At 52.6% G+C, this 25,102-nt stretch overlaps 1 protein-coding gene across 8 annotated transcripts in view; it reads right to left on the bottom strand.

The window, feature by feature from the left end:
* Positions 1–1,499: 1,499 nt before the first annotated feature.
* TMEM45B (transmembrane protein 45B) overlaps positions 1,500–25,102 on the bottom strand; it is a 31,718-nt gene continuing 8,115 nt past the window's right edge. For 3 of the 8 annotated variants that reach the window (XM_032964665.2, XM_032964667.2, XM_032964668.2), the window contains exons 2-7: positions 20,716–20,809; positions 13,106–13,430; positions 11,962–12,177; positions 6,268–6,452; positions 5,690–5,835; positions 1,500–5,473 (exon numbers count right to left, since the gene is read on the bottom strand). In XM_032964665.2, the coding sequence (XP_032820556.1) occupies positions 5,356–5,473; positions 5,690–5,835; positions 6,268–6,452; positions 11,962–12,177; positions 13,106–13,331 (891 nt within the window). In that variant the 5' untranslated portion in view covers positions 13,332–13,430; positions 20,716–20,809 and the 3' untranslated portion in view covers positions 1,500–5,355. Of the gene's footprint in view, positions 5,474–5,689; positions 5,836–6,267; positions 6,453–11,961; positions 12,178–13,105; positions 13,431–20,715; positions 20,810–21,199; positions 21,384–25,102 lie in introns of those variants that run through there. The other 5 variants (XM_032964669.2, XM_032964671.2, XM_032964672.2 and 2 more) reach the window with 3 other exon arrangements.

The following is a 25,102-nucleotide window of genomic DNA, read 5'->3' as shown; positions in this document are numbered from 1 at the left end:
TTATTCGTAGTCGGGATGGGGGGGGGGGCTATGGTCACCTCGTGTAATTATTTTTTTCAAATTTGGACCACGATGTTGGCATTACGTAATTTTGCTCTTGTAAATGACGTCACGGGAACGTCAATGCCCCATGTGAAGCGCACGGCGCGCGCGTGTTTTTGATGAACGCAGCCGCACACACCGTGGCAGACGCGCATACTTGATGCTCGAGTGGCACACTAACACCCCCCCCCCCCCTGGCGAGCGGGCGTGCGACTGCAGTCACCACCCAGAACAGAACCACGGCACGGGTAACGACTCCATGCCCCGTTTACAAAGTACAGAGGAGGGGGGGAGGGCAGCATCCCACGTCACAGAGAGGCACTCCGCCACTCCCAACTCGATTATCTGGCTCAACCACCTAGTAACAATAATAAGTGTTGTTGTTGTTGCTCGACATCCACCATCAAGCCGTACGACGTCAAAGAAGAAGACCCGCGGTGTTATTCGGGGCGGCCGGCTGGATTCGCACCGCGAACTTCCTCAACAAGCGGTGTAACGAGCGCTAACCCACCGGTGCCCGCTAGGTCGCGCTCGCTGTGTTTCCTGCCTCCCGGCTTGGCTAACGTTTGACGGCCGTCTCGGAAACGCCTTTGCCCACTGCTCCAATTGAGGAACCTTGCGTTGTGCAGCGCTCCCAATTGCTGTGTCCATATTCACACAAAGACAAACTGTTGGGGCAAGTGCTGTTGGCGAGCACCTATGGATACGATGTCGTTTAGTTTAGAATGTCTGATCTCCCAGTAACTCTACATTCGACCGGTTGGCGGGCGATGTCTGAGCGCCTCTCGTGGCGACAAGGTGAATCCACTTAGACGCATCATCATCAGCCACGGATTTGTCCACGTCAGTGCCGGATTATCGTAGTAGCAAAAGTAGCTACATATGCTACGGGCCCCGCACTTTCAAGGGCTGTCAATTCCGGTTCAGTGATTCTGCACTTGCTCGATTACTATAGTACTATACCGCCTTCAACTTCGGTGAACGACTGGGTGTTTAAGATTAGCGATTTGACGTATGATCTGGCTGTAAAGCTAATGAAAAAAATACAATTACTTTACTATGCAAGTAAAAAATGAGTGTTTTAATATTTACGTGTTTTTTTTATTTAGGGCCGGTTTATAACACCATATGCGACATGCCCTGCACGAGCTTCATCCGGTACTGTGCACATACGTCCGTGCCACGTTGATGCACGTGTCGCTTGCTCCACTTTCCGTCTCTCAGTCATGTCGAGGGTGCCCCTCTCCCTGCTTCTTTGTGCACTTTACAATATTTGCTAAAAAAATCTTCTTCTTCCGTAAATGATGGGATAGTTAAACGTCACCACGTCACAGGAGGCAATACACACGGGTTAAACAACGCCCTCTTTTACGATGTTTCCACATGATCGAATTCCGCGTTGCAAAAACGCTCCCAAACCTGTTTAAATTCAAGTTATAGACGATAATAAAACAATATTCACAATAACGTAATATATTTTTATTATTGCAGCATCTGTCAGGGGTGTGCATGGAATAATTAATTAAAATCACAAACGGTGGGGTGAAGAGACACAATCGGTGTTCTAAAAAGCACACGACCACTCGTACATATAAAACAAAGATGCCCCCGTATAGCCTCAACAGACTGTTGGGGCAAGTGCTGTTAGCGAGCACCTATGAAGGCCGGCACGGCACAAAGGGGGTGGTTGGCCAGCACCACTCCCCGCCGCCTTTGTTTCCCCAGTGCTGATGTTTACACACCGCACTCATCATCACCGGGTACTCATTGGAGGCTGAGTCGACCTAAGACAGGCCAAGGACCGGTTCAGAAAATTAATCGTCACCGCTGTTTCTCCGTGAGCGACGACTGAACTCGGGCTCACGGGGTTCGTAGCGCAGCAGCGCGCTCACCGCTGCGCCACCGCTCGCGCACGGACACACGGAGACACTTTCAGCGTGAAAAAGGAGAAAAAAAAACAGATTTTTAAAATGGGAATCGGCAACACGCTGGGTTTTCCAATTACGCGGATTCAAACCGCTCGCACACATAAAACGCACGACGTGCGGTCCCCATTCACGTGTGTGTGTACGGAGAGAGGAGCCCTCTGCCAATCCACGAGCTGGATAGGGGCCTGTGCCACCCCGTGCGAGCCGTGGGGGTTATTTGACCATACTTCGCCACTGCGGTCCACGTGGGTTGGTGGCGCGGAAGGTCGACGCGGGGGGCACGGAAACGACCCCGCGCCGACTGGCTTGGTGAAACATGGTCAAGTCCCCTCCCCCCCGCCCCCCACGACCATCATCCAGCCGTGGATTGATAAGAGTGGCTGCAACATGTACTTGCCATTTTGTAACCGTCCAATCCATCTTCGCAGACAATTGTTTAACTTCATGAAACCTTATCGCCCGTGGCACAAGCTCCACGGGAAGGGCGTCGAGTCGAGGATGTAGAATGCATTGGTGTAAACAACATTGAAGAACGGGAAAGGGGAGAGGTAAGAGAAAGATTAAGAGATAAGATAAGGAATGAGAAACGAGAGGAAAGGCGACGGAGAAACGGGAGCACGGGGTCAGGGGATACGAAGACGGGGAAGAAGAGGCGACACGGGAGCGGCGTCTGTTTTCACAGTGGGCGGGGAGAGGCGAGATATTCAGAGTGGGGGTGGCCACACAGAAGTCACGTGAATTACATGAGGCTTGAGCCTACGTACGTAGATACTGTATACCAATTGAAGACCAATAATTACCGGAGCGCACACCCGCACACGGTAATAAGAAGAGACAAATTGGCAAGCCAGCACAGTTTACCTGCTGACATCATCAGGTGGCCTCGAGGATTGCGACAAATTCACGAATGGCTGTACCAGACTCGAGAGATGGCTGTACCAAAGATCAAAGTGGCTTCCTGCTCAAACGAGCATTGAGGCAGAGTTAATGCCCGGTTTATAACTCTGAGACCGTGGTGGAAATTACACATTCCTATGGTGGGGAGGTGATGGTGGGGGGGGGGGGGGAGAGTCTCTCCATAGGACAACCGCTGTTGACGTCCCGACGATGTGGTTGGTGGTCACTCAGTGTGCCTACCCCGGGAGGGATGAGCGGCTGAGTCAACCGCCCACCCATCCAGATTTTTGAACTGGAAAACCTTCAAACCGCGAGCGGCTCGCTCGCTCCCTCGCTCGGCCGCACGAGCCACCTCGGGGCCAGTTTATTTGCGACGTCGCTCCCGAGGGCAGACACGGGTGTCCATGGCGCGAGCGCTTCGTGCGCCCTGGCGTCTGACGGAGGCGGCGTGTAGCCTCTTCACTCAAGGGGGTTGACCCTTTGTTGACCCACGCGAGAGCGCACCGGGATTCCTGAACCGATTCGCGACGTGGGCTGCGCGAGGACCCAGGGGCCACCCCAAGAGCATTTTAAATATTAGCAACTTCTTTTAGTTACATCCAGGTGAGATTGCAACAAAAAATTGGGGCTTGTGCACGAGTTATTTTTAACTAGCGAAAGACAAAATACATTTATTTTTACATAATTGAAAGAAAAAAAATTCAATTAGTTGCAAGATTAATTTTACGATCTTGTGAAATTGCATTCGCACTAATCTCGCGTGAGCATGTCTCTTCATTTTCTACCCAAATTGATTGTAAATTGCAATTGATAGAAACGCACACACACATTTCCCAGAAGCCCAAGGGCACATCGGCAGCATTTGATTGCCACAGCAGTGCATTGTCTCCCTGCATCGTATCCGGCTGGAGTAGGTGGCAGGTGACAAGTAGCCACATCCACAGCGAGGGGGATACTGGATGGGGTAGGCCGGGCGCGGACTGAAATATTCCGTGTCTACCGATCAATGAACATAGGTGGCGCATGATTACCATTGCTACAGCCCATAGCGAGATGTATACTGGATGTTGTGTACTGGGTGTGAAACGAAGGTGTGGTTTGAACCGCGATGGAACCAGGGGTGCAGGCACAGGACCGGGAGAGTTCCCTTCGTCCTGCTCCATGGGGCCACCCAGCGGCGACCGAGGGCCACGATGCGACTTGGACAGCCTCGGGGGGGGAAGCCACTCGCGTGAAACTCCGCGGTGACGCCACCTAACCCTTTCCCGTTCCGAGACGACCCACTGTACTCACCGCAGAGAACCGTAGCGACGCGACCGCACTCTACGATAGCTGGCGCGAAACTGTGCCGCACGCCCTCACGCATGGCCTTGTGGGAGCCTCGGTATCGATAAATTACTTTAGTTTTTTTTTCCGCTTCCATTCCGATGACGTACACGTGCGCTCTAGGAGTTCGGGCCGCCCGTTGTTTCAGCTGCCATGCCGAGAGTGCGCATCGAACCGGACGCCCTCTGGGTCGCACGTCCGGTGTGCCCCAACTGTTACGGAAAAGAGCAGAGGCGACCACTCCATCTCTTTTTTTTTAAATAAAAAAAAAAAGAAATGCGGAATTGGCCCCCCGCGGTTAAAATCGGCCTCTGTTGCTCCTGGACGCTCGCCGGCGCTCGTGAATTCTCAACTCGTCGCAGGGTCCGGGGTTCGTTTCGCGCGACCGGGGGCGAGGAGACGAGCGCGGCCTCCCTCCTCGCCGGCGTCGCTGCCGCCCACAGCGCCCTCCGAGCCGCCGCTTCCCGCGTGGGACGTGGCGGCTCCCCAACGCGCCCGGCGGGGCGGCCACGGAGATTCCCCCACCGCACGAGCGAGGGCTCCACACCCTTCTCCACCGCCCCTCCCCTCCACAGCCCCCCCCCCCCTCCCAGGATAAAATATACATATTTACAAATCGTGAATGTACAGGCCTAGCGGTGTAGCGGCTCATCAAGACTGTGGACTCGCGAGAAGGGGGCAGAGGATGGAGACCGCTCGATTGGACGGGGTGCTCCGATTTGTCGCGGTAATTATCTATGGGGCCATTGTTTTGCCACCAGTATCACCTGGATGCCTTGTGATAGATGTCTATTTGGCGTTTGAATATCTTAACATCTGTAATCTTGCCAGAAAGGGTAAAGACTATTATTTTTTTCCCATCTTGTTGCAGAAACTTTTTATCGTTTGCTGTGTGTGGGGCGGGGGGGAGGAGGGCTACTCCTGTCCCCCCCTCCCCACCCTACACACACCTTCTGCAACACCTGTACGTGGTCAGGGGTGAGTGTGGACTTTTTGTAAGTTGGCGCGTCAGGAGTGGGGTGATTGTATGGGTGTGGGAAGGTGATGAGAGAGGACTTCAAAATAGATGACTATTGCGAGTTCGGCATGTGTTTGTCTTTGTTCCATGTGTGTTCCGTGTGTGTGTGCGTGCGTGCTCCGTGTGTGTGTTGCATGTGTGTGTCTACTCCTCCTCGGAGTCCGCCAGGAGCGCCCCCTTCTCCTTGTTGTGGTTCTTAGAGAGCGGAAGCAAAGTTCCCAGCTCCATGTGCGGAACACCACGGTTTCTGAGATTCCCTAGACTGTAATACACGAATACACAGATTGGCACACACACACACACACAAAGATCCCCCGTTTAGCCTTAACAGACCGTGAGCACAAGTGTTGTTAACATGCGCCTACGAAGACTGGTCAGCACCACTCACCAATGGAGAGTCACAAAGAGGTGCATCTCTCTCAGCACCACTCACAAGTGGAGAGTCACAAAGAGGTGGATCCCTCTCAGCACCACTCACCAGAAGACGGCCGTGTAGCTGAGGGAGATGTACAGGATGGCGCCCGCAAAGTGCCAGCAGAAGCACATGGTGATGAACATCATGTTCCCCATGTCCGCCTGGTCCCACTCGGGTGCGCCGTTCGGAGGGTACAGCACAAAGCCGATCTACGCATGACCACACAACGGCAAGAGTGTAAGCAACATCATCATCAGCAGCAGCAGCAACCATGACCTATCTACTGCTGGATGAAGGACTCCACTAAGTCCTCGTCATCTGTCATGGCCCTGGGATGTAAGAATCCGTCTAGCTCCTAGACGGACGAGCTGGTCTTACTCATCGCGCTCCATCTCCTTCATGGAGGATGACCAGAGTTCGCGTGATGGTTTACGCTCCCTGGCAGGATCAGCAAAGGTGCCGCGGTTCGCTTGCAGCAGCAGCACGGCTGGCTACGTACGGTGCGGAAGAAGTTCAACACACACACACTCACACCCGTGACGAGTGCGACCTTGTAAGGCATTCCCCTCTGGCGCGCCCCCACCCCGACACCCCCTCCCGCCCACCCGGTCCCCCAACCCTCCCCGCCCGGGGGCTCCAACCTGAAAAAACCAGGTGCCCTGCAGCAGCGCAAAGCTGGTGCGCAGCAGCTCGAGGATGGCGTTGTCGCGGAGGAAGACCTCGAGGAAGATGGTGAGCGAGCCGGTGAACACGGGCAGCAGCAGCAGCGTGTGCACGTGCACGTCCAGCATGGTGCGTCCGTGCAGGTGGAAGTAGAAGAGGTAGCCTGCGGGGTGGGGGGGTGGTGGAGACAATGGCGGTCGCTTAGTCTGGAATTAACGATCATAACAAACACAACAATTGTTAACGACGATTAAAGAAGATTCGAGACGCCGTCGAGAGGGAGAGGGACGAGGAGGCGCCAGGAGGAGGGGCCGCGGACGAGCGGGACTCCGAATATTTATTTATACTGGAGAAATCCAGACTTAAAGCTTTCGTGACTGTAGGAATTCATATTCGTTGGGTCTTTCGGTAAAGTCACGTAGATAGGTTCAAAGAAAAGAACAAAAAACTACGACGTTTCGATCGCAACACAAGCGGTCGTCATCAGGAGAAATCCCATGAGCTATGAAGCTTTTTTTCACAGATGTCCAGTAGGGGCACGAGGTCTGGACGTTACGACGATGGACAATGCAAAAACACGATTGGAATGCAAAGTATTGGAAAGGTAAACAAATCACTTAAATCATAAAAACAAATAAAACTAAAATTAAAAACTTTTATCTGAACAGGTATGGAAGGCAGCCGCTGAGCCGGTGCTACCTGCAATTGCCCAAGCTCTGCAGTCCTGCGTATGTTGAGGGCAATTCACGAGTGTTTGACACGTCAGAGGAAACAGAAGCACCGGGGAGACAACCCGCGCGTGCGAGGGGGGAAACGGTGCGCGTTGTCCGCGGTACCGCGCTCTGCTGCAGAGCCACAGTACGGCGCCTCCTCCTCACCCATTCAGGGCTCGCGTGGAGCGGCGCCATCGCCCCCCTTCGGCGCGTTAGAGCACACGCGCAGGCGGGCGGACGTCACACGGACGGGCGGGCAAACGCTTAATTCCCACAGAAGCTACCCCCACACGAGGGTGCTGCAAAAACGTCGGACATCGTGTCTAAAGCACACGGGGCCCGACCTGACGCGGTGAGGCACAACCGCGAACGCCCATTGCTGTGCTCGGGTAGCGACTTGCGTGCGCGCATTTTGCATTTCGCATGCGTACAGGCGAAGTGTCCTCGCATGGACGCGTGCATTTTTTGACGGGCATGGCATTAATTTGCCCCGTGTTAAATAACGGGGTAATTATGTCTCTCATCGTAGCCACGGTTACGGAAGCCTCCACTCGGAGGGGGGGGGGGGGGAAGAACGAATCTCACGGGATGAAACAAGTGGCCCCGCTCGCCCAGTCCCCCCCAACCCCCCAGCGACCCGCCCACCCCCGCAACCCACGCGTGATCGTTAAAAATGAACGGTGCACGGAGGGAGGCGTGAAATCGCATTCCGCCAAATTCACGCGCCGAGCGTGAGTCGGAGGAGTCACGCGAGATGGTGGGCGCGATGAAGCAGCTCATTTGTTGCGAGTTTGAGAAAACGGCGTTGGATCAGCGAGACCGCTTACCTGCTTCGGTGTGCGGTTTAGAAGCGCGGCCGCGAGCCAAAAAAAGCGCAAGAAAAAAACACGAAGGTGGCCAAAATAAGGAGCGTGCAGAGAGAGGTGCATGCTGGGAATTGCACTGACATTAACGGCATCATCACAGCTGTTAAGACCAATCCACTGTGAATAATGACGGAGTCGGAGCGAGGCAATCAGCTGATGTCCCGGTGGAACATTGTCCCGCGAAATCGTGAGCGATGGCGACGACTTGGGGAGGCCTTCATCCAGCAGCGGACCGATCGGGGCTGCTGGCGACTATGATGACGATGAGACAAAATATCTATGGAACCTTTTTTTGCCAGCATCCAAAATAAGAATAGGCTTTGCCCTTTCTGGCAATTTATTTTTACTTCGCGAATGCTTTCTGGCAATAAAACAGGTGCTTTAGATGTTAACATGTTCAAACACCAATGGGATGTCTTTTTCAAGGCATTAAGAATCGGAACCTTTATTTGACCGTGCAAGGATCCGATGAGCTACGAATCCCTTTTTTCACAAACGTCCAATAACACCGCGACGAATCACTTTCCAATTGGAAACTCGAATGAGGTGAACGCCTTCGAACGAGCAGGGGGCGGCCTTTCCTCTCCCAGCAGGCTCGTCAACGCACTCGTCAACGCGCTCGTCAACGCACTCGTCAACACGCTCGTCAACACGTTCGTCAACACGCTCGTCAACACGCTCGTCAACGCGCTCGTCAACACGCTCGTCAACACGCTCGTCAACACGCTCGTCAACACGCTCGTCAACGCGCTCAGCAACACGCTCGTCAACACGCTCGTCAACACGCTCGTCAACGCACTCGTCAACGCGCTCGTCAACGCACTCGTCAACACGCTCGTCAACGTGCTCGTCAACACGCTCGTCAACACGCTCGTCAACACGCTCGTCAACGCGCTCAGCAACACGCTCGTCAACGTACTCGTCAACACGCTCGTCAACACGCTCGTCAACGCGCTCAGCAACACGCTCGTCAACACGCTCGTCAACACGCTCGTCAACGTGCTCGTCAACGCGCTCCGCCGAGCGACTGCGAGCGCGCGCCGTGCGTCACCCATCGCCCTGTGGAGGCGGTGGTGGGTTGGTGGATAGCACAAACTCTGCGAAACTCCCTTCCCTCCGCGGGCGTCTCGCTGCCGTACCCTGTCTCGCCAGGAAACGGCAGTCACGGCGAGTGGGCTAAATCCGCCATTCCCTTTTTTCCATCTGTGCGGGGATCGAGCATTGCCCCCTCGCGCAAGGGCGTGGGGTTTTCTCCGGGTGCTCTGGTTGGTTTCCATCCCACTTGTGCAATCAACACGACTCATCATTAAATCGGCTGAAAAAATCTTAAAATAAAAGACCGACAAAAGAGCCCTCTGACTCAGTGCGGCTTTCCTGGACAAATAGGTGAATTCTCATTCAGCACACAGATCAAAGACACGGCAGGTACAATAAGCGCTAATGTGCTTACACAAAGTGTTCCTCGCAAATATGGCCCCGTGCCCTTCCGTGTCGCTGTCATACCGTACGCAGCTCCCCCCATGCGTTTTTCGCATCGCTCAGAACGATATCCGACGTTTCCCCTTCAGGCCCCTTGGGGAGCTACATTAGAAAATGAATTAATGTAAGCACCATAGCAGTCACAAAAAGATATATCGTGACGACCCCATGTTACAAATGGACGGACGCACGGACGGATGGACGGACAGACTAAGCCAAGGTGTGAATATTCTCCAGCGAAGTCAAAAGCTTCAGTGCGTAATTGCGTTAGCTCTGTCCGATTTTGGAGCTTCCCGAAGAAGCTTCCGAAACTTGGAAGCCGAAACGTCGGACGTCGTGGTACACATGGCGGAGAACATGTGCTCACCATCATAATTAATCATACTATAATAAAATCATGCAAGTGTACGGACCTCGATTCAGAAGGAGGAAAATTATTCACTCGTTGAGATAATTAAATGTTGAGTGTTGGGTTGCTGTGGTTTTAATCTCACAAATGAAACAGGCGGATGTTTGGATTTGACTGCAAAGCGCCTCCAACCTCTGCACCACCACCATATTATCGTGCTTTGCTTTCTTCTTATTCCAGTTACGCTTTTTTTTACCACAGTTGCGAAACGCGGCTATTGTGCAAAGTAAACAGGAAGGCTTTCCGTGACCAATATCACAATCCATACTTGCGTTTCGTCGTAGTAACTAGTATTATTACCGTTATTATTATTTTTAGTTGTATGGAGCGTTAACTAGACACACGTAGGGCAGCGCGCACAGCGCCTGAATGCCTTCTCTTTTGCCCATTTTAAAAAACCCATTCCCCGATGAGCCTCTCTCATCCGCTACCCCCTAATACCTTGTCGCTCACACTCTCAACACGACAATCATTCGCGTTGTCACGGAGAGAAATCATGCGACATAAATAAGCCGAAAATGCGTCACCCTCACACATCTGTCTCTGTATGTACGGTAAAACCTCGTTATTTCGGTGCTTGATCATTCGTAATTGGGGATAATTCGGCACGGCTGCGCTTGCAGCATATGCCTTCTATTAGTAATTCGCCATGAGCTGCAATTTCCCTACCGAATGGTCTAATTTCGACATAGCACGTGGAGTGACGTCACGCACCACGACCAAAACGACTCGGTCTGGTGGCAGTGCACGTGGTGAGTGCAGACCCATCATCGCTTTGGATTTCACCTCGTTTGTGCCGTCTGCGCACAAGCCAACCCTCTCGAAATGTCGTCTACACCTGCATAAAGAAGTAATAGAAAGGGGTGAAGTATAAATCCCTTAGTCTGCGAGACAAATTTCAAAGATTTGGGTGGAATTGATGCAGGGCGTGTGTCAATGCGCATGCTGCGTGAAGAGTTTGACATCAAATTAAGCACCTTGAACATACAGTAGAGTAGGTGCATACTAAGTGCGTTAAGCCTCCCTCTACAAACTCTGTCACCTACCACGTGAAACCTACCACATCCTCCTTCCTCGCCTGCAGTGCCGGTTACTTTTTTGGAAAATAATTTTTGGAAGACAAATTTGGAGAAACTTTTTTTTATTGGGGCAGAAGGCACCAGGGAGTACCATTGTACACAACTCGGAATATTGGATAATTCGGCAAGGCCAGAGCCCCACATATGTCGAATTAACAAGAGTTTACTGTATCGTACAATTATGCGTCCAACTATGACCCAAATCTCTAAGCGGGGGGTCCTTGCCGATACAACCTGGCAGTTCTCACCAGCATTAAATTCAAGCAAGCCTAAGCCTGCTGATGAGATCCCTATGTCAAAACTGGCTCAGAGTTTGCTTATACTGACTCAATGCAATCGTGTACTTCCGGAAGGTAGTGGGGCTGATGGGATGTGTGAAGAATACTTAAAAAAATGTTTACATGGAGAGACGCAGATGTGCAGGAGACACGCTCTGCTTACCTATTTTGTCTGCTACAATCTGACAGTCATCACAGTTTGGTGAGATAAGGACCAACAATCATTTCTGGAATGCATTTGCAAGTCCTCAAACGCTGGTCACCCATTCCACTTGAGTGAGACAATCCACACGTCGCTCCCAATATCCCTTCGGAATTTCTCAAACGTCTAGGACCCATCGCACTGAGTAGCTCATCTCCACCGCACCCTCCCGTGGAGGTGAACGCGTGGAGGTGAACGCATGGAGGTGAACACGTGGAGGTGAACGCGTGGAGGTGAACGCGTGGAGGTGAACGCGTGGAGGTGAACGCGTGGAGGTGAATGCACCGAGGTGAACACGTGGAGGTGAACACGTGGAGGTGAACACGTGGAGGTGAACACGTGGAGGTGAACATGTGGAGGTGAACACGTGGAGGTGAACACGTGGAGGTGAACGCTAGGAGGTGAACACGTGGAGGTGAACACGTGGAGGTAAACGCTAGGAGGTGAACACGTGGAGGTGAACGCGTGGAGGTGAACACGTGGAGGTGAACACGTGGATGTGAACATGTGGAGGTGAACACGTGGAGGTGAACACGTGGAGGTAAACGCTAGGAGGTGAACACGTGGAGGTGAACACGTGGAGGTGAACACGTGGAGGTGAACACGTGGAGGTGAACACGTGGAGGTGAACAATGCGCCCGCACACCTTCCACGAAGACGGCGAGCGCCAGCATGAGGCGGTCCAGGCCGCGGAGGGGCATGCCGCGGCACGTGTGCGTCACGATGTCGGCCACCCCCGAGATGGCGAAGAACAGGTACATGGTGGTGTGCTGCCAGTTCATGAGGTGGTCCCACCCGCCCTCCTGCCGGTTGTACAGCCGCATGTGCGGCCCGTCCGGCACGAACTGCTCCGCCATCATGCCTGACGCACGCGCAGACACGCGAACAGCGCTCGTCTCCGTCATCAGCCATCAACCACCGCCATCGCCAACGGCCGTCATCGTCCACCGAACCACCGCCACTCGACGCCGTCTGTCAGTCGCCCGTCGCCAGCGTTCATTGTCATCTATGAATCATTCACCACCACCGCCGTCACTGCCATTTGCCATCATGCATCAATATTCACCACCAACATTCAACATGATCGATCAATCGCCACCACCATCATTATTATTCATAAATCACCACCACCACAACCATCATCATCATCATTCATCAATTACCACCACAACCATTATTATTCATCATTCACCACCACAACCATCATCATTCATCAATTGCCACCACAACCATCATCATTCATAAATCACCACCACAACCATCATCATCATTCATCAATTACCACCACAACCATCATCATTCATAAATCACCACCACAACCATCATCATCATCATTCATCAATTACCACCACAACCATCATCATTCATAAATCACCACCACAACCATCATCATCATTCATCAATTACCACCACAACCATCATCATAATTTATCAATCACCACCACAACCATCATCATCATTCATCAGTTACCACCACAACCATCATCATCATTCATAAATCACCACCACAACCATCATCATTCATCAGTTACCACCACAACCATCATTCATCAATTACCACCACAACCATCATCATCATCATTCATCAATTACCACCACAACCATCATCATCATTCATCAATTACCACCACAACCATCATTCATCAATTACCACCACAACCATCATCATCATCATTCATCAATTACCACCACAACCATCATCATTCATCAATTACCACCACAGCCACCACTGCCACCAATCGTCGTCATCAACCATCGATCAGCACCACCGCCATTGCCACGCAACCCACCGACGATCGAGAAGACCGTCTTGACGGCGCCCTCGATGATGTCGAGGCGGTTCTCGCTGGCGACGCACGATGCCGGGAGCCCCGTGGGGCCGCCACCGCCGCCACCGCCGCCACCACCCAGCTTGCGCTGCCGCCAGCGGTACCTGAGCGGGTACTTGATGGCCCACCACACGGCGAACAGGATGAAGAAGCTCCCGGGGAGGGCGTGACCCTTGAAGTTCCCCATCTGCGCGGTCTGTTTGACGAGCGACGCGTGCGATCGTTTGGGGGTTGCTCTTTCGAGTGTCCTTGTTCGTTATTGCAGGAGGCACCTCCGGGTGAGCGCCTGCGAGTGGGAGGCGAGGGGAGGAAGAGGGAGGAGGAGTGAGGACGGGGTCAGGGTTAGGGTGGTACGAGTACCGTTTTGTTCCTGTTCGGCGTGTGAGTGAACCCTTTACAGCAGGCGTTGGGGGACCTTGTCCTCAGAGGGCCAATTACAGGACGTTGCAATACCTTTGATGGCCAGACAAAGACAAAGATCCCCCGTGTAGACTTAACAGACCGTTGGAGCAAGTGCTGTTAGCGAGCACCTATGAAGGCCAGAACGGCACACGAGGGGGTGGGTGGCCAGCACCACGCCCGACCGCCTTTGTCCCCCCAGTGGCGATGTTTACACACCACACCAGGTACTCATTTGAGGCCGAGTCGACCTAGGGGAGGCCCATAACCTGTTCAGATAATCGTCACTGGTGTTTGCCGTGAGCGGGAATCGAACTTGGGTCGCCGAGTTTGTAGCGCAGCGCGCTAACCACTACACTACCGCTCCCCACAGGTGGCCAGCCACAGATTCACACGCACAGACGCGCACACACAACAACAACAACCGCCATTCGCCACTAAGTGGCGGTGACGTCACCACGACGCTTGTGCCAGGCCATGTGCACCTTGAGGCCGCGTGAAGTGTCGAACGCCCGCTGGCAGGAGGTCACGGGGAAGATCCAGGTGCCACGGGTTGACTGACTGAGATGACTGGCTGATGCACCACCTGTGCCCCCTACTGTGCCAACCTGCTGTGCTTTAGCCACCCGGCACTCCGCTCATTGTTGTGAGCATCGCTCCTCCGCCCTCCGTTGTTGTTGGAGGGCGACTGCCTCTAACTGCCCAGTAGTGTCCTTCACAAGCTTCCTCCACAGAGGCCGTTCTTGACACCGCTAGTACCAGTCATCGGCAAGTCCACCCAGCTCCACGTCCTCCTGTACCACATCACTCCATCTCTTCTCTAGCCCGTGCCGCGCCCGTTTAGCCCCCTCGATCCGGCCGAACAAAAGCTGTTTCGGCATGCGGTGGCTGGGCATGCGGGCTACATGACCCAGCCAACACAGCCTTGCCTGCCAGAGGAGCTCACCGATGGGACCTTGCCCAGATCTTTCAAGGATTTGTGAGCTCCTCACACAATCCAGCCTGGTTAAACCCAGGATGGATCGTAGGCAGGCCAGCCTAAATGTTTCTAACCGGCGAAGATCTTCCATTAAGGCGGTCCACGTTTTGCAAGCGTATAGAAGGGAGGGAATGACCGTGGCCGAGAAGACCTGAAGCTTAGTGAGGAACGGCAGACCAGGTAGCTTCCACACAGCGTTACGCAACCGATGAAAAGATATTGCCACTCGACTGATTCGGAGTAAGACCTCTGCTGTTAAATTGGAGCCGGTCATAAGCACACTGCCCAGGTATGGGAAACTCTCCACTCTCTCCACAACTGCCCCATCACCGATTGGGAGTTGTGGGGGTGGAGTGTCCAATGGTACAAAATACCCAGGCAGGTGCTTAGTTTTGGTGGGGCTGATGGTAATGCCCCATCTCTTAGTGGCACGCTCCAGTCTCAGCAGCAGCGTCTCCAACTCCTCCTCTGAATGAGCAGCTATTACCAAATCATCGGCATACATAACGTGGTTGAGCAATAGGGAACCATCCCTTGACCGCACCCGGGCATCGATCAGCCTCCCATTATATCTGTACCAAATGGAGATTCCCCCGGTACAGCTATTCAAGGCTTCACGAACTACATGGTCAAAATAGATGTTAAATAATGTGGGAGCCAGAGGACATCCCTGTCGCACCCCAAGGTGTACAGGGAATGGCTCTGACTCCCGGCCACGTAGTTTTACCCGGGCCCGCTCACCATCATGAAGGTCCTTAATGATCGTGAGCAGGGGGTCAGGGACTCCAAAAGCACGAACAACAACCCAGAGCCCAGGTCTATTGATGGCATCATAGGCCTTGACCAGGTCAATAAAGTAGAGAAGTAGGTCTTGTTGGAATTCCCTACACCTCTGCTGTAGCAGACGGACAGAAAATATGGCATCTGTGCAGGACCGCCCTTTCCTGAAACCGCATTTGGGGCTCGGCAAGCCTCTCCTCAACGTGCCTGGCAGGGCGATGTTGTTTAATCCTTGCCAGGACCTTTCCCGGCACACTGAGGAATGAGATGCCCCTGTAGTTGTTACAGTCTGTGCGGTCCCCCTTCTTAAAGAGGGGGACCACCAGGGAATCCTTCCAATCCTGCGGAACCCGTCCAGTGGTCCAGACTGTTGTTATGATGTCATATAGAGCAGTCTGTGCACAAACACCACCCTCCCTCAGCATTTCGCTTGGGAGATAATCTCTGCCCGCTGCCTTTCCTAGATATCTTAGACATGGTTTAGTGGTACATTTTTGAAGGTGGAGGGGTTACCAGCCCCTCGCACCCATCCAGAGCCCCTGTTTAGCCCCTGTGGTGGTCACAGACGCCATGAGGGAAGGAGCCAATCGGAATTGGACCTCCCCCCACAGCACTGTCCACGACAGAGTTGCCCGTCCGGCACCGCGAGGAGGTAGGGGGTTGTTTTGCACACACACATACACACGCACACACACACGCACACACATACACACACGCACACACACACGCACACGCACCCACACGTCTTAGCGTTAGGCAATAGCACGGAACAGAAGAATGTGCGTGTCGTGTAAAGAGGCCCCCCACCACCACCACCACCAACAACAACAAGCGCCACTCGCCTCTAAGTGGCGGTGACGTTACCACGACGCTTGTGCCAGGCCCCCCACCCCCGCCCCTCTCAGTAACACAAGTGACCGAGCGTGGCACCAAACCGAGACACGCGGCATTGTCGCCAGCTCCAAAAGTATTCTTTGCGATTCTTCCATCGCCACTGTCCCATTCTTGGAATTCCCTCCCGTCGGTTGTCCCCCCATCCCCCCAAAATCCTCGTAACACAAAAAAACTGTCCAGGGTTTTGCTTGTTTTGAAACAACGCTGCCGAAATGAAACACTCCCAGAAGGAAGAGCGGGCGGCTGGTGAGTGGTGGTGTAAGAAATACTTCTATTTTAGATTATGCGGACAGGCGGTCCTATGTGGACGAGACGTTGCTTATCTATTTTGTTCTGTCCAGGTTTGAAAGCCAAGTGACGGCTTCGAGTAAGGAGAATCAACATCAGAATCTGTATGTACACTGGAAGAATCCGATGAACTACAAAGCTCTTTATCACAGATGTCCAGACACTGAATTACCCTCTGCTGATGCCGCTTGCTGTCTCCGTTCCGTTTAATCCATTTGCGGAGTACTTCCAGTGGTGCACAACGCGCCCTGCGGTTTGCTCAGATTCTCTGCAATCCCCCCTCGCCCCCCTCCCCCCCATCCCACTTCTAAACAAGGTCACGCTACAGGGCAGGAGGTGTCCCGTCCTGCGACGCAGCGGCTTTTTTGCTTTGTGTTCTACGGGTAACACGACGATGACAACGGCTGCCCGACGAGTTATGAAACACAACCCTCGCAATGCAAACCCGCGTGTCCGGGGTTCATTAAACATGCATGTGTCACACCTGGCGGCGCGCATGGAGGCGACCGCTGCTGGCTCCAGAGCCGCCTTCGTCTTCCCCAGCACCCCCCCCCCTCCTCCTCCTCCGCCACCGCTTCCACCCACCCACCCCCCCCCCCCGAATCGTGGCGCCAGCGATTGAGCCGCTCTTTTTTTGTAACCCTTCGCAGGGTCGCAGCCGAAAGTTTTGGAACGCAAAACAAGCGAGCGGGCGATAGGCGCGAACGCAATTGCCTTCGCCTCCTTCCCAAATCTGTTGCCCCCCCCCATATGAAATAAAAACAAAATCCAGGTTTTTTTCACGCATCCCAGCAGCCACATTTCAGCGGCACTGGGTCAACGCGAGCGCTTGCGATTAGCACGGTTGGCTGCGTATGGTGCGAAAGAAGTTCAAAATACATGCATGGAAAACTCAGGACCGGTTTTGACAGTCAGTGTCTCTCATCAGCTCTCGAGTCAGACTCGCTTGAACAATGCTCACACTGGGGGCTTCCACGTCATCATCAGTACACTGTGTCACAATTGTTTTTGTTCCTGGGTAGTAAGTGTCATTTCCGAATTGCTTATGCCTCAAAAGTAAAGAAAATGGCTATTATTCCCCACAAACTTTGCTTTTGTGACCAGGACATTGATATTTAGAAATGTAGCTATTTTCAATGAGAAAACGTGCGAATTGGTGTCTTTTCGTTCACATAGTCAGAAAAAAAACATATTAATCAAAATTTACATGTATTTATACTCAAGTAAGACAAAAATTGCTACAAAATATTTAGAAGTGAGTAGTTTTTCGTATGGTCAGCAGGGGAAGTAAGATAGAATGGGTTTCACCAGCTTACATTGACCAGCATGTCAAAGTACGGTCAAATAATCTCCATGACCGGCACAGCATGAGGAGGCCTTCATCCAATAATGGGTTTGACAAAAAACTTAAAATAGTAATTAAACACCGAACGGATGATAATGCCTTCATGTGGTATACAGTATTCACTTATAATAATCATAAAAAATAATAATAGGAGTTTAACTTGAGAAGCCTCAGAGTCTCAAGGTACTTTTCCAAGCGGGTCAGCTGGCTGCGTGAGGATGTTTGGCCGATTAGAATCCTTCTAGTTTGGCTTCTTGTGGAAGGAAACCGGAGAACCCCAAAAAACACCCCCACCACGTATAGGAGGAGGGACTCACAGACTCGCAGCTCCACACAGATGGATTCAATAAAAATCCACTGCTGTGGTGCCATCTATTTTTTTTTCTCAGCAGGCAAGACCCCACAGTTGTGTGGCTCTTTTTCGGAAACCACCTGGCCACAAATGAGAGCTCAACAAAGTCTCTTACCACGTGGAAGTGTATAGCAGCCAAATACTCTAAACGCGTGATGTTGATTCTAAATGTGGAGGAAAAAAGCAGAGGACGCGGAGGAAAATACACACGGCCACAGGGAGAAAATGCAAACTCCAAATATACAGTAGTAGGCGTTCAGGGTCAGGATCGGACCCACGACCTCCTGTACACCAGACAAGGTAGTTAACATCTCATAGCCACCGTGGCACCATCCTGGCCACCTCGCAGTCAGCCTTAAACCTACAACACCTGGTATTATCACGCAGTCTCCCATTCAAGTACAAACCAGGCTCAAACCTGCTGGAATTGTATAAATTCTAAATCTTTAATACTGGTGGTAAAGTGCAGCCCCCCTACCGGGTATGAAAATAACCAAGCCACGGAAATCCCCACCACCTCCTGCCACACCCCACATCAACGCGCCCCCCACCCCCCATGATACGATGTTAATAGTTGAATATTTACAATTCGACGATTTATCGGAGACATCACTTTCCCGTAACTTTGTCACTTGCATTTCACCTTCTGTTTGTGCGCTGCTGTGTATTTTAAAGGTTCCATCGTCAGCGCCGTGAGTATTCTTTTTACGTGGCCTCGTCAAAGAGGGGAAAAAAGCCGCTAAAGTAACAAAAACACCACGACTTTTATCCAAAACGGTGCGTGGGTGCGTGCCTCTAAGCCGCGTCTAAACGCGTTGGGGTGGGATGGAGGGGGGCTGTTCGGAGCCCCCACCACCCCCCACGGCAATGCCTACAGTTGTTTGTACCGCTGACCCTTTAACCCACACACACGCACGCATATCGTCAGGTGATGACGGAGTGGCGCAAGACGAAGTGAAGTTCGCGGCCGCCACTCCAAAGTCAAACGAGGATCCGCCTCGGTGTCACCATCTGGAGAGGCACTTTTACCCATGTGGCAATTTCGCATGGTTACACAGACACCCACTTATCAGTTGGCATTTATCCAAATTTAGGTTGCTGTTAACTTTTTTACAAACCAGATTCGAATTACATCATCCTGTAGGCACATACATTGGTTTTGGAGTTGGCCATCGGGGAGAAGACCACCAGCGTGCTGTCAGGGGAGAACCTGGTTCAGTCGTGGCCGGTGGGCAGACTCGAGCCATCTCAGAATCCGTGGAACAGCGGCCGGGTGGCAACCATCGCCGGCGAGGAGATTTATTTGATCGCTCGTTTGTTCATTCAGTCGTTCGCTCAAGAGGCCATCGCAGCCAATGCCAGTGATGCCATCACACCTCGCCGTCACTTCCTTCTGCCAGGCTGTATGTTGAACTTCTTTCGCACCGTACGTAGCCAACCGTGCTAACCGGAGTTGCAGATGGTGGTGGTGGTCATACTGTAAGGTACGCTCTTACAGTCTGACTACCACCACCACCACCACCAAAATCTGATGTTAAGTCGCTGACCTCTGGGTATCAGTCCAATGCCCGTCTCAGTCATATGTCCTCCCTGCACCCCCACGCGTCCCACCCATCACAACCTCCTCCACCTGATGTCATCGAAACAATACTTCTAAGCCCTACATATTACTCTCACAGGATCTTACAGGTTCCTCACACTATTCTCATCCAACGGTGAATGGCAATGTGATAGTGACACATATATAAAAACACTTGAAAGGCAGGTAACGTTAACCTTGGTTCAGAAAATAGACCAGCATCAATCAAGGGCACATATGGCCCGAATCTAAACAATCAAATACAAATTTAAACAACATTGCCGCTTGCCAGCTCAGCTCACTTGCAATCACACAAAGATCCCCCGTATAGCCTGAACAGACTGTTGGTGCAAGTGCTTGTTATAGAGCACCTATGAAGGCCGACATGGCACACGATGCGAGCTTTTCACCACTCGTGCCAGATAATAATTTAAAAGCTGAGTCCACCTAGGGAAGGCGCAGAAAAGGGTCGCCGGATTCAAAGTGCAGAGCACAAACCGCTGGGCTGCCGTTCCCCACCCGCACACAACACAAAATCATAACCACAACGCCATTGTACCTGTAACTAAACATCTGGTGGTGCTGCTACTTTCGCAGTGGTGCACAAGAACAGTCAACAAAATAACAAAATAAGCCCAGTAACATTTGTCACAAACATTGTGGTCCAAAAATAAACCGTATATAATAGGCGACGTTTTTATCAATGACCCTTCATCATAGCAAATATGCCAGATATGGAGTGGACAATACGAGTTTGAGATGGATACTATCTATGGTAGTACTACGCAACATGCGTTACTTTTCTTCGAAATAATTTAATTAAAACGCGATGAACCTCTTTACGACAGATGTCCAGTCGGGCGCAGGTCAGAAAGTGTTACAAGAACAAACCAAATAGGTATACAAATAAAATAAAACTATAGGAGCGCAAAATATAGAAAAGGTTGATAAGTACCTTGAAGCTGTGCTTTTTAGTTGTGTTTGTTCTCCAACTTTTGGGCAAGCCTTTAGATCAGTGGTTCTTCTTAACCTGGGGTGCAACGCACTCCCTGGGGGTGCGAGACATGGCCAGACATTTTTAGAAGGTAAATCATTGAAAACACAAATTAAGCCCGGGCACGCAAGTACAACTTCCTTGTTTAATCAAACCCTATGCATGTATTAGCATTATAAATGTTTCACGCTTGAGAACCAAAGGGGTGCGAGGCAACAGTAAACGTTAAGAACCGCTGCTCTGGTTTTCTCGAGGCCAAGTCCGCCAACAGCACCGCAACTTTACACCGAAGTTCCGTTCGTCCGTCGCTCATCGTCTGTCGAAATTGCGCTCGCAGTCCGCCCGCGTTACATCCGGACGGACGGAGCGAATGCGTCAAGTAAGGAACGAGGAGGGCTTTCAAGCTCGCTCAGCAAGCGTGAAGACAACAAGAGTCACTCCTCACCCCTCTCCGCGGTGGATCCGAGAGGCTCCCCCTGGCTGGCGGCGCCTCGATCAGCGAGCAACTGGCGTGTGTCAGGGCACGGTAGGTGTGCCCTATGGTAGGGAGGCTGTGCTCTATGGTATTGGTAGGCTGTGCTTTGAAGGCTGTCCTGTGGTAGGCTGTCCTGTGGTAGGTGGGTTGGTGCTACGGTGGGTTGGTGCTACGGTGGGTTGGTGTTGTGGTAGGTTGGTGCTATGGTAGAGGTTGGTGCTATGGTAGAGGTTGGTGCTGGGGTAGGTTGGTGCTACGGTAGGTTGGTACTGCGGTAGGTTGGTGCTGGGGTAGGATGGTGCTATGGTAGGTTGGTGCTACGGTGGGTTGGTGCTACGGTAGAGGTTGGTGCTGGGGTAGGTTGGTGCTACGGTGGGTTGGTGCTACAGTAGGTTGGTACTGCGGTAGGTTGGTGCTGGGGTGGGTTGGTGTTACGGTAGGTTGGTGCTATGGTAGGTTGGTACTGCGGTAGGTTGGTGCTGCGGTAGTTTGATGTTACGGTAGGTTGGTGCTACGGTAGGTTGGTACTGCGGTAGGTTGGTGCCGTGGTAGGTTGGTGCTGGGGTAGGTTGGTGTTACGGTAGGTTGGTGCTGTGGTAGGTTGGTGCTACGGTAGGTTGGTGCTACGGTGGGTTGGTGCTGCGGTAGGTTGGTGCTGCGGTAGGTTGGTGCTGCGGTAGGTTGGTGCCGTGGTAGGTTGGTGCTGTGGTAGGTTGGTGCTGGGGTAGGTTGGTGCTGGGGTAGGTTGGTGCTACGGTGGGTTGGTGCTACGGTGGGTTGGTGCCGGGGTAGGTTGGTGCTACAGTAGGTTGGTGCTGCGGTAGGTTGGTGCTGGGGTAGGTTGGTGCCACGGTGGGTTGGTGCTGCGGTAGGTTGGTGCTGCGGTAGGTTGGTGTTACGGTAGGTTGGTGCTGCGGTAGGTTGGTGTTACGGTAGGTTGGTGCTGTGGTAGGTTGGTGCTGTGGTAGGTTGGTGCTGTAGTAGGTTGGTGCTGCGGTAGGTTGGTGCTGGGGTAGGATGGTGCCACGGTAGGTTGGTGCTGGGGTAGGTTGGTGCTGGGGTAGGTTGGTGCTGGGGTAGGTTGGTGCTACGGTGGGTTGGTGCTGCGGTAGGTTGGTGCTACGGTGGGTTGGTGCTGGGGTAGGATGGTGCTGCGGTGGGTTGGTGCTGCGGTAGGTTGGTGCCGGGGTAGGTTGGTGCTGGGGTAGGTTGGTGCTACGGTAGGTTGGTGCTGCGGTAGGTTGGTGCCGGGGTAGGTTGGTGCTGGGGTAGGTTGGTGCTGCGGTAGGTTGGTGCCGGGGTAGGTTGGTGCTGGGGTAGGTTGGTGCTACGGTAGGTTGGTGCTGTGGTAGAGGTTGGTGCTACGGTAGGTTGGTGCTGCGGTAGGTTGGTGCCGCGGTAGGTTGGTGCTGCGGTAGGTTGGTGCTGCGGTAGGTTGGTGCTACGGTAGGTTGGTGTTGTGGTAGGTTGGTGCTACAGTGGGTTGGTGCTACAGTGGGTTGGTGCTGGGGTAGGTTGGTGCTATACGGTAGGTTGGTGCTACGGTAGGTTGGTGCTACGGTAGGTTGGTGCTACGGTGGGTTGGTGCTACGGTAGGTTGGTGCTATGGTGGCTGTGCTGTGATAGGTTGGTGCTATGGTAAGCTGTGCTATGGTAGGTTTATGCTATAGTAGGCTGTGCTACGGGCTGCTGTTTTCAAGCCGCCTATTGATCTGGCCGTGGCGGGTTCAAGACGAGCGAGAGATAGTTGCTAAGTGACCACGTGCTTCGCGGGTCTGACGAAGGTGCGTGTGCCTGTGCGTGCGTGTCACCGTGGACGTGGGGAGCGGTGGCGCAGTGGTTGGAGCGCCGCGCTACGAACCTAGCCACCCGGGTTCGATTCCCGCTAACGGCCAACACCCTGTGGCGATTATTTGAATTGCTCCTGGGCCTCCCCTAGGTCGACTCAGCCTCAAATGAGTACCTGGTGCAATGTGTAAACATCGCCACTGGGGAGACAAAGGCGGCCGGGCGTGGTGTTGGCCACCCACCCCCTCCTGTGCCGTGCCGGCCTTCATAGTTGCTCGCTAACAGCACTTGCCCAAACAGCCTGTTCAGGCTATACGGGGGATCTTTGTCTTTGTGTCACCGTGGACGTGGAGAGCGGTGGCGCAGTGGTTGGAGCGCCGCGCTACGAACCCGGCGCACCTGAGCCACCCCGTGGTCGACTCAGCCTCGAATTAGTATCTGGTGCGGCGTGGAAACATCGCCACTTGAGAGACAAAGGCGGCCGGGCGTGGTGCTAACCACTAACCCCGCCTCGAGTGCCGTTCCTGCTTTTAATAGGTGCTCGCAGACACCACCTACTCACAACAGTCCATCAAACGCTACACAGGGGGAGGTCGTCGTCTTCGCTTTGTGTTTTCTGTAAGTGCGTAATTGCATGGACGCGTGTATACGTGAGTGCTTGTATGCTAACAACGCTTGCCCCAACAGGCTGTATGCTTCTCTATATACGGGGGATCTGTCTTTCCGAGTTATTTGGAGGCGTGTGTGATTGTGCAAGTCCACGCAGGGGTTTAAGGTCATGAATGGATGTGTGTGTGTGTTTAAGTATACACGTGTGTGTGTGTAGGTGTATGCATGCATGTGTTGACGCCTGTGTGCGTGTGTAAATGTTTCGTATTGGGAGCGGTGGCGCAACGGTTAGCACACCACAATAAACAAACCCGGCTTCACCTTCGTTGGATTTCGGGCCACGGCTAACATCAGTGGCGAGTGATATCCGACTAATCGTTTCGGACTTCAGCCTCCCTTATTTCGGCTCAGCGTTAACGAGCACCTAGTACGGACGGTGTGTATCAACACGAATGGGAAGACAAAGGCGGCCGGGAGTGGGACTGAACGCACCCCACCCTTGTTCCACTGTTCCGGCCTTAACAAGTGGTCGCTGACAGCACTTGCCCCAACAGTCTGTTGAAGGCTACACGGGGGGTCTTTGTCTCTGTAGGATGTTAAAAGGGATGTTTTTTTTACCCTCCCACGAAACGAAATACAGCGCGGAGTGGCTCTTGTAACTGAAGCCAACGTTAGTCACGAATTCTTGATTCATTTCCTTGCTCATCGGTACAGCCAGCCGTGTGTGTACTCCGATACACATTGTGGGGAGCGGTGGCGCAGTGGTTGTCCCACAACGCTACGATTCCGGCGGCCACACGAATTCGATTCCCGCTTGCGGCCAACATCGGTGATGAACATCGGTGATGACCATCTAAACCGTTTCCTGGATCCCCCCGCACCATCCCTCCCACCCCTGGTGTACATACTGTATAGTTTATAGACTGCAGAGCACAAGGTCCATTCTCACCAACAGGACATGAACGTTCACCCTGCTTCTGATGTTGACTTGCTGATGGTAGCCTTAACCGCTTATTCCGCTGGTCATGATGATGATTATGATTATTAGTCTGATGCCGATGTTGCTGATGATATGTTGATGGTGGTGCTGCTGATGGATATGATGATATTTACATATGGTGGTATGGTTGCTCATGATATTATATGGATACATCCTGTGAGACGGGTGTTGATGACATCAATGCTGCTGCTGATGCTGCTGATGATGTGAGCTATTGTTTCACTGTCACGTGAAAACGTGGCCGGCTAGCCTAGCCAATGGACAAAATATGTGATGAATAGCCCTACATTCCATCTCCCCACGTAAAATGTATTCATTTTAGTCCGTCAGCCTAACCGCCTTCTTCTGGACCAACCTTTTACAGCAGCATTTGCTTAAGTAGGAAAACTGAGCCAATGTTGACTTGCTGGCTCTTATCAGCAGTGTCAGTCACATTGAGTAAATCACTGCCCTGCCGGCTTGCCAAATGTTATGAA

This window comes from Petromyzon marinus, chromosome 32, assembly GCF_048934315.1.
Source record: "Petromyzon marinus isolate PM22_M1 ecotype Great Lakes invasive population chromosome 32, UKy_Petmar_22M1.pri1.0, whole genome shotgun sequence".
In the NCBI taxonomy this organism is placed as follows: Eukaryota; Metazoa; Chordata; class Hyperoartia; order Petromyzontiformes; family Petromyzontidae; genus Petromyzon; species Petromyzon marinus.
The sequence above is the reverse complement of the archived record's forward strand: the minus strand, read 5'-3'. Positions and strand labels throughout refer to the sequence as shown.